The 10,000-nt window shown below is 46.1% G+C and overlaps 1 protein-coding gene across 1 annotated transcript in view; it reads right to left on the bottom strand.

Annotated features, from left to right (window-relative positions):
• Window positions 1–7,554: 7,554 nt before the first annotated feature.
• Window positions 7,555–10,000, bottom strand: part of LOC143283482 (neuromedin U receptor homolog nmur-2-like) — a 204,794-nt gene continuing 202,348 nt past the window's right edge. Inside the window, exon 9 of the mRNA XM_076589723.1 lies at window positions 7,555–7,814. Within this exon, the coding sequence (XP_076445838.1) occupies window positions 7,555–7,814 (260 nt within the window). The remainder of the gene's footprint in view (window positions 7,815–10,000) is intronic.

Here is a 10,000-nt window from a genome sequence, read left to right as displayed (position 1 = left end):
GTCATCAGAATACATATTAATAGCATTTTCTTTTTTAGCATTATTTATTTCCATATTTATTTCATCCATATATGCTTTATCCTTTGGAAGTGATGTATTTAATTTCCAAAACGTATTGCGTTTTACATTCTCGCTGAATTTAAGTTTCAGCGAAATGGCTGAATGATCTGTTCTGTACCCATATTCTATGTCTGCATCATCATCTATCAAGGATACTACAGTGTCTGAGTTCAAAAAGAAATCTAATCTAGCCTGTTGGGAAGGATTAGTTCTTCTACAAGTGTAACGAGGGCAGTCTGGGTTTGATTCACGCCAGATGTCATTCAGATCTAAATTTTCTATCATGTTTTCAACGACTACTTTTGCTTTAGGATTATTTACATATTTATAATTATGGTAATCTATTGTTGGGTTAATAACTAAATTGAAATCCCCAGCTATTATAACATTCTCTACATTATTTTCACTTATTTTTTGTTTTAAATTCACATAAAAATCAGGTTCATCTTTATATGGTCCATATACATTAACAAAGAGGAAGTTATTTTTTTGTATCTCAACAAGTAGAATAATGAAATTCCCTGAACTATCAGTTATTGTCCGTTTCACTTTAAATTCGAAATTATTGTTAAACATTATTGCGACCCCTCTTGCATTCGATGTGTAGCTTGAAAAATAGCAAGTATATCCCCATTCTGCTGAAACATATTTCTCCATCTTTTCTTCAAAATGAGTATCCTGTAAAAAAATAGAGTACTTTTTTATTTCTCAAGTAATGGAAAATATCACGTCTTTTGTGTTAACTATTCAGACCTTGACAATTAACTGATACAATGGATATATTACCATTCATGTTTGTCCATAAGGGAGTATGACAAATATATGCATCCAACCCAACGAATGTGTTTTCTTTGTTTTAGTTTGTTTTGTTTTGTTTTTTTTGGATTGATTGATTGATATGGATACTTATATAGCGCCTACCCTCGGTCGAAGACCAAACTCTAAGCGCTTTACAAACACGGGGGTCATTTGCACAACAGGCCTGCCTACCTGGGTAGAGCCGACTGACGGCTGCCACTGGGCGCTCATCATTCGTTTCATGTGTCATTCAATCAGATTTCAGACACGCATACATATGCACTCAGACAACGTTATGGTGTCCATACACTGTTGAGAAATACATTAACTTCGTTCATCTCAAACCAGGTACTATCAAGAAACATGTGATCTTACGACCACTCAGTCGTAACTGGATAGTCTTTCTGGATAGGAAGCCCGCAGAATGTATATATGTATGTTTTTATGGAGTAGGCAGGCAGGCTTATCTGTCGGTGTGTGTCCTCATATGGGAGAAGAGGCCGATTCTGGATGCGCAGCACTTCCCACAGGTGTTGCAAGGCAAAACGTTTCCAGAAGTTGAGCCCTGCTTCCTTCGCTCACGATTCTCCTTAATGGCCAGCGTTCTCTTGTTTTCAAACGTCTTTATGCCACTAGAGCACAGCATCCTACAGCGAGAGCGGTCAAAGGCATCAGTTTCCCAGGAAGCGATGTCTATGTCACAGGCTTTGAGGTTTGTCTTCAAGGTGTCCTTGAAGCGCTTGCAGGGTCTTCCAAGTTCACGGTGGCCTTCCTTCAGCTGGCCATACAAAAGCATCTTCGGGATCCTGTTGTCTGTCATGCGGACAACGTGTCCAGTCCAGCGTAGCTGGCACTGGATCAGCAGGCTTTCGATGCTGGGCAGGCCGCTCCTCTCTAGGACCTGGAGGTTGGAGACCCTGTCTTGCCACTTTACGCCGAGGATCTTTCGTAGGCATCTCTGGTGAAACTGCTCAAGTTGTTGAATGTGACGGCGATACGTTGTCCATGTTTCACAGCAGTACAATAAGGTGGTCTGCACAACAGCCCTGTAGGTTTTCATCTTGGTGCTGAGCCTGATGCCTTTGTTGTTTCACAGCCTGTTGTTGAGTCTGCCAAAGGCGGAGCTGGCTTTGGCGATGCGCAGCGTCACTTCTGCATCAAGGGCTCCGATGCTGCATAGGGTGCTGCCCAGGTAGCAAAACGTGTCGACTGACTTGATCTCTGTGTCATTGATCTTGATTGCAGGTGGGGGGGAGGGGGGGGGGGAGGCACTGGCGTTCTGTGAGCTAGCTGGTTGGTACATGGACTCGGTCTTGCTGAGGCCGATGGTGAGTCCAAAGCACTTGCAGGAGGTTGAGAACCTGTCCATAATGAACTGCATGTCCTCATGGGTGTGTGCAGCAAGTGCGCAGTCATCAGCGAAAAGGAATTATCTCAACAGTGCCTCAAACACCCTGGACCTGGCGTGGAGTCGCCACAAGTTGAAAGATTTGCCATCTGTGCGAAACTGAATGTAGATGCCCCGGTCACAGTCTTGAAAGGCATCAATCAGCATGGAAGAGAAGAGAATGGAGAACAGTGTGGGTGCCAGGACGCAGCCCTGCTTCACTCCATTTACCACAGGGAACGGATCCGACATGTCATTATTTTCCTGTAATCTCGCCTGCATGCCATCGTGGAAAGATGCAATCAGCTGGATTAGGCTCTCTGGGCAGCCGAACTTTAGTAGGATCTTCCACAGACCACGGCGGTTCACCGTGTCGAAGGCCTTAGTCAGGTCTACCAAGACCATGTGGAGCTCCTTGTTCTGCTCACGGCACTTCTCTTGCAGCTAGCGTACGGCAAACACCATGTCACATGTTCCCCTGCCTGAGTGGAAGCCACACTGTGCTTCAGGGATGACTGTGTTGGAGACATGGTCAACCAATCTGTTCAGTATGATGCGGGCGAAGATCTTGCCGGCGATGCAGAGGAGAGAGATTCCACAGTGGTTATTGCAGGATGTTTTGTCTCCCTGCCGTTTATAGATGTGGACAATAGAAGCATCCTTGAAATCCTGTGGGACCTCCCCTCTCTCCCAGATAGAATGGAACAGGGCGGTCAGCTTGTCTGTCAGCACCTCGCCTCCATACTTATAGATGTCAGCCTGGATTCCATCCGCTCCTGGTGCTTTTCCTGACGTTGTCAGCTTCAGGGCCTTCTGGGTCTCGACCTTGGTGGGAGGGGCAGCTAGCGAGTCACTGACTGGTAGCTGTGGGAGGGCTGCAATTGCCTCGTCAGATACGGACGAGTCCCTGTTGAGGAGGGTGTTGAAGTGCTCTGCCCAGCGGGCAAGGATGTCTTTCTTGTCTGTCAGGATGGTGGTCTGGTCCAAGGCTCGGACAGGGGTTGATCCTGTGACTCTCGGCCCATACACAGCTCGGAGACTATCATGGAAGGTCTTCATGTCGTGAGCATCAGCAGCGGACTGAAGCTCTTCGGACTTTCTCTCCCACTAGGTGTTCTTCATCTCACGCAGCCTCTTCTGTACAAGTTGCTTGGTTTGTAAGAACTGGTTATTCTTCCTCTGGCAGTCTTTATCGGAAATGTGCTCCTGATGCCGTATATGCTGTGTGATCAGGAGCTTGGAGATTCCAGAGTCGTTCTCGTCAAACCAGTCCTTGTGTGGCTCCTCTGTACAAAGCCGAGTGTGTCAGCTGCTGGTGTGTACACAGCATCTCTAAAGGTGCTCCATACCTCTTCTACATCAGTCGATGCAGGAATTTCTTGGAGAGCTACTTGGATTTGCTGCTGCAGCACGTCCTTGGTGATAGGGAGGCGGTGGATGTTCAGCTTCCTAGGGGGTTTCTGCCTGGCTGGTTGGAGCTTGCGTGTTCATCTTGCTGCGTACCAGGAGATGGTCCGACCAACAGAATGCTCCTCTCATGCAGCGTGTAATGGAAACATCACCTCTGTCCCTCTGCCGGACAATCACGTAGTCCAGCATGTGCCATTGCTTGGAGCGGGGGTGCATCCATATGTTCTTGTACTTATCCGCTTGTTGGAAGAGGGTGTTGGTAATGGTCAGTCCATGCTGCGCGCAGAGCGAGAGCAAAAGCAGTCCGTTGAAGTTGCACTTGCCAGTGCCGTGCTGTCCTAGGATTTTTGGCCACGAGGAGAAGTCCACACCGACGCGGGTATTGAAATCCCCAAGGATGATCAGCCTGTCCTTTCTGTCTACCGCTGAAATGGTGCGGCTGAGTTCCCCATAGAAAGCTTCTTTGATGTCATCAGGGTTGGTCATCGTCGGGGCATAGCAGCTGATGACTGTGGCGAAGCGATCCTTGGACAGCTTCAGACGCAGAGTCATCAGCCTGTCGTTTATCCCACGTGGAAGGCTGTCAAGCTGTCGTGAAAGTTTGGTTCGTATGGCAAAGCCCACGCCTGAGGTTCTTGGGGTGTCATCTGGCTTCCCAATGCAGTAGAAGGTGTAGCCCCCTCCAACTTCCTCCAGCTGGGTTTCACCCGCAAACCTGGTTTCGCTCAGGGCTGCTATGTCCACCTGGTAGCAATCAAGCATTCTAGCAATGAGCGCTGTGCGTCTTTCTGGTCTGTCGTCTCTGTCTAAGAGGGTGCGAACATACCAGGCACCCAGTCAGGGCATGACTCCTGGTTCTTTTCTTCTGTTTTCGACCGCTATTATTGGATGTCCAAGTAGGTGCGGTTTCCTACTAGGTACTAGGTGAGGCAGGCTTTGTTTGGGGATCCTTTTATCTCCCCTTCCCCATATGGGGAGAGCAGTGATGTCCCTAAAAAGGGCTGCTCTGACACTGGGAGGATACGGGCGTCGCATCTGCCCCAGTCTACGGCAGACGACCATCACCCCACAGCCGCCTGCGTGCAGAGTTGTGACTAGGTACTGCCAGCAGCATCCTCTGCCTGTCCCCGTTACCACTTCTCCATCGCCGCAGGGCTTGGAAAAGCTGGGTGTTGAAGGGCTAGCTCGTCGTTCCAACATTAGCGTGTGTGTGTGTGTGTGTGTGTGTGTGTGTGTGTGAAAATTATTGATTTAAGTTTTGTTTAAAAAATAAACAAAAAAATCATAACAATATAACATATTTCTAATGAAAAACTAACATTTATAACAGCGAACCAACTGGACTATTTAACAAGGAGTTGAAAAATTCATACAGTAGCAATGGACTGCTGAAGATCGTCAACACTGAAGATGATTTCAGTTCAGGGATTTGAGACTTTAACATATCGCAAGTTGGTATATGATTGGTTGTTATGTGAGCACCACAGATGCAAGAAACATTACTGTATGTATGTATGTATGTATGTATGTATGTATGTACGTATGTATATAAGCACTATACCCACATATCCTTCTTCTTCTACTGCTGACGGCTTTTTTGGGAGTCAGATTGCCTGAGTAGTTCGTTCACCTTACCCTCTTGGCGATTACTTCCTGACACGATTCCCGTGTGTACGCTGACATAGAAAACCTCTGTCTGAAACCTCCATGGGCAACACAAAAGAAAGCGTGAGGAAGAGAGAGAGAGAGAAGGAAAACTGAGCGGATGTTCAAGTCACGTAGGTCTAAAATGTTGTTCCTTTTTCTTTTTTGTCCAACTGTTCGCTCAATCCCGTCCAGACCGCCCCCCGCGCCCCCCCCCCCCCTCAACCCCCGCCCCCTCGCCCATCCTCCCTACCCACCCCCCTCCACACCCATTCCCTGATGCCCCGCCCCCTCATCATTTAGGCTAACTGGAAATAGAAATGCAGCGATGTTTTGATAGACAACATAGCGATGTCCGGCCACCTGCTGTTGCTGCTGCAAACAGCCATATAAACTGTACAGCCTGAGTTTGAAGAAGAAAACGAGCGAGCTGACACAGGATATCGCAGCATGGAATATCTTCTTTTTCTTTTCTTCTTTGTTCGTGGGCTACAACTCCCACGTTCACTCGTATGTACACGAGTGGGCTTTTACGTGTATGACCGTTTTTCCCCCCCCGCCATGTAGGCAGCCATACTCCGTTTTCGGGTGTGTGAATACTGGGTAGGTTTGTGTTTCAATAACCCACCTAACGCTGACACGGATTACAGGATTTTTAACGTGCGTAATTTTTCTTCTGCTTGCGTATACACACGAAGGGGGTTCAGGCACAAAGCAGGTCTGCACATAATATGTTGGCCTGGGAGATCGGAAAAATCTCCACGTTGTACCCACCAGGCGCTGTTACCGAGATTCGAACCTGGGACCCTCAGATTGAAAGTCCAACGCTTTAACCACTCGGCTATATGCGCCCGTCGTGAAATATGAAGCGTCATACAACTATTGTGACAGGCGAGAACTCCCGTGCCAAGAAAATGATTAACAATAACACTGCCTCACAGAACATGAACAACGCTTTCTTCTTCTTCTTCTTTTTCTTCTTCTTCTTCTTCTATCCAGTAGTCTCAAGACGAAGGTTCAGCACTGATGACATGGCAACCAGTTCTCTCCGTGTCCCTCGTTTCTCTCAGTCAGGGCGTCGCTCAGTCGTATGCGTGTTCAGTCGGGGAGATTGTTCTCTCATGTCTTTGTTGTTGTTGTATTTTTGTTTGCCTTTCCTCCGACGTCATCATAGCAGCACTGAAAGAGGGTCGATGACTTACAGAGGAATCAGGCTTGGATGGAGATAGCAAGTCCACTGGCCATTAGTACTCAAGATAAGTATCCGTTATTCAATGACACGCTCGCATCATCGCAGCCAAGACTCAAACTGAATATCCGATGATATAACTAAAACGTCGAAGTGGTGCAATAATGCAGTGCAGTCCGATATAATACAATACAATACAATACAATACAATACAAGGCAATACAATACAATGCAGTCCGATACGACAGAATAAAAGCAACAACGCAACACAACATTAACAACACACAACTAAATACAACACAGAGCAAGAAAGCACAGCACAACATAGCGCATTACAAGTGAATACAATACAATACAATACAATACAATAAGTTCAATACAGTTCAATACAGTTCAGTTCAAGTCAGTTCAGTTCAATGTAGCACAGCATAACACGGTTCACCGGCTATGAATACAAAGAGCCGACAATTCAGCCAGCCCACGCTGGCACATACGTTTACACAGCAAGTTGATATATACTGTCTCACGTTTGAGAGGGGACAAGCAAAATAATAATGATAATAATGACAATCACAATGACAATAATAATGACATGATGATAATGATGATGATGATGATGATAATAATAATAATAATAATAATAATGACTACATTATGAAACTGTTTCTCAAACGTTTTATCATACTTAACAACAACAACAATAACAAAAAGAAGAAGAAGAACAACAACAACAACAATAACAACGTTAAGGAACTGTTTCTCACACGTTTTATCATACTTAAATGTAACAACAACAACAATAATACTATAATAACAAAAAATAATAATGATGATGATAATAAGAAGAACAAGAAGAAGAACAACAAAAACAACAATAGTAACGTTACTGAGGAAGTTTTTTTTTTTTTACACGTTTTACCATACTTAGATACAATAACTTAAACTGGAACAAGCAGAAAGTAAAAGAAAAGCTGGACATTGTGTATGTATGGTGTGATCATCATACAGTGAGCTGGAACAAGCAGAAAATAAAAGAAGAGCTGGACACTGTGTATGCATGGTGTGATCATACAGTAGAGCTGTCCACCTCATTGTGACAACTCCCGTTGGCCTGGGAGCGGGCTCGAACCACCAGCCTGTGGCCGTGGGGGTTGCGGGCGGTGCCGGGAGAGACGGGCGTAGAGCGGTAGACGCTGGTCTCGGCGTAGTCGGCGTGGCGTATGCGTAGGCAGTGGTAGAGTGTACGCTTGAAGAACTTCCGGTAGCGCCGAGACATGACGTTGTAGAGGATGGGGTTGATGGTGGAGTTGAAGTAGTACAGCACGCCTGGGAAACAGTATGCATGCCACAAAATCAACCATCAGTCTGTGTTTTTCTTCCTCGTATGTACATGAGTGGGCTTTTACGTGTATGACCGTTTTCATCCCGACTTGTAGGCAGCCATACTCTGTTTTCGAGGGCGCTGGGTGTGGGGTGTGTGGATGCTGGGTATGTTCTTGTTTTCATAACCCACCTAACGCTGACATGGATTACAGGATCTTTGACGTGCGTATTCGGTCTTCTGCGTGAGTATACACACGAAGGGTGTTCAGGCACTAGCAGGTCTGCACATATGTTGAGCTGGAAGATCGGAAAAAATCTCCCTTTACCCACCAGGCACCGTTACGTGATTCGAACTCGGACCCTCATAATGAAAGTACAACGCTTTAACCACTTGGCTATTGCCCCCGTCATGAGTCGTACAAAAGCCAGCCCTGAGCTGTAGAAGTTGTGTGTATAGTATGGCTATGTATTCAACTTTCAAATTCAAAGACTTAAAAGACTTAAAAATGTCTGACACAACATAAGCACCCACCGACCCCCCCTCCCCATCTCCGACCTCCCCTCCCCCCATGATCCCCCCCCCCTCATCCTCCCACCCACCATGACCACGGGCCCAGCGGCTCACCCGAGATGTAGAAGATGTAGGTCTGGATGGTGAGGAGGCGTGGGGTCCAGGCGTCGGGAGGGATGTAGACGGTGATCAGGCGCTGGGTGTGGAAGGGGGCCCAGCACACAAAGAAGGCGATCACCACGGCCACTGCACACACCCCACAACATGATGATGGTGATGATGGTGATGATGATGATGATGATGGCATTGTGATAAAGCTGATGATTATGATGGTGGTGATGATGGTGGTGATGATGATGATGATGATGATGATGACATTGTGATGATGGTGATGATGCTGATGATGGTTATGACATGATGATGATGATGATGGTGATGATGCTGATGATGGTTATGACATGATGATGATGATGATGATGATGATGATGATGATGATGATGATGGTGATGATGCTGATGATGGTTATGACATGATGATGATGATGATGGTGATGATGCTGATGATGGTTATGACATGATGATGATGATGATGGTGATGATGCTGATGATGGTTATGACATGATGATGATGATGATGATGATGATGATGATGATGATGATGATGGTGATGATGCTGATGATGGTTATGACATGATGATGATGATGATGGTGATGATGCTGATGATGGTTATGACATGATGATGATGATGATGGTGATGATGATGATGATGATGATGATGATGATGATGATGATGATGATGATGATAGGAAGGGGACCCAGCACACAAAGAAGGTGATCACCATGGCCACTGCACCAACCCCAAAGTATAGTGATGATGACATTGTGATAAAGGTGATGATGAGGAGGACGAAGACGAGGACGAGGAGGAGGATTAGGAGGAGCAGAAGGAGGAGGTGGAGGAGGAGAAGAAGGGTTGTAATGATGATGATGATGATGACGACGATGCTGCTGCTGCTGCTGATGATGATGACATTGTGATAAAGGTGATGATGATGATGATGATGATGATAGGAAGGGGGCCCCGCACACAAAGAAGGCGATCACCACGGCCACTGCACCCACCCCACAGCACAGTGATGATGACATTGTGATGATGATGATGATGATGATGATGATGATGATGATGATGGTGATGATGATGATGATGATGATGATGATGATGATGATGATAGGGAGGGGCCCCCGCACACAAAGAAGGCGATCACCACAGCTACTGCACTGCAAGCGAGACAGCACGATGACAATGATAATGATAGTGATGATGCTTATAATGCAAATAATAATAATGCTAATAATAGTAATAGTAGCAATGATAATAAGAAGAAAAAGGACAAGGGCCGGGTAGCTTGAGGCTATCTTTGCAGTGTTAAGTCTGCTTAGAGTTAAGCATGTTCCTAAGTATGTGGTGTTTACCACGGAGCTAATATTCTTAAAGATGAGGAAATTCATAGCTGCTTACACTTACACTTACAAGCGCGCGCGCGCACCCCCCCCCCCCCCCCACACACACACACATACACACACACACACAATATTAATTTTGAGCTTCAGATCGGTATGATGTTTTGTCGCAAATCCCCCTCTCTCTCTCTGTCTGTCTGTCTGTCTGCCTCTCTCTC

Source organism: Babylonia areolata, chromosome 6, assembly GCF_041734735.1.
Source record: "Babylonia areolata isolate BAREFJ2019XMU chromosome 6, ASM4173473v1, whole genome shotgun sequence".
Classification (NCBI taxonomy): Eukaryota; Metazoa; Mollusca; class Gastropoda; order Neogastropoda; family Buccinidae; genus Babylonia; species Babylonia areolata.
This window is presented reverse-complemented; position numbering and strand designations above follow the sequence as displayed.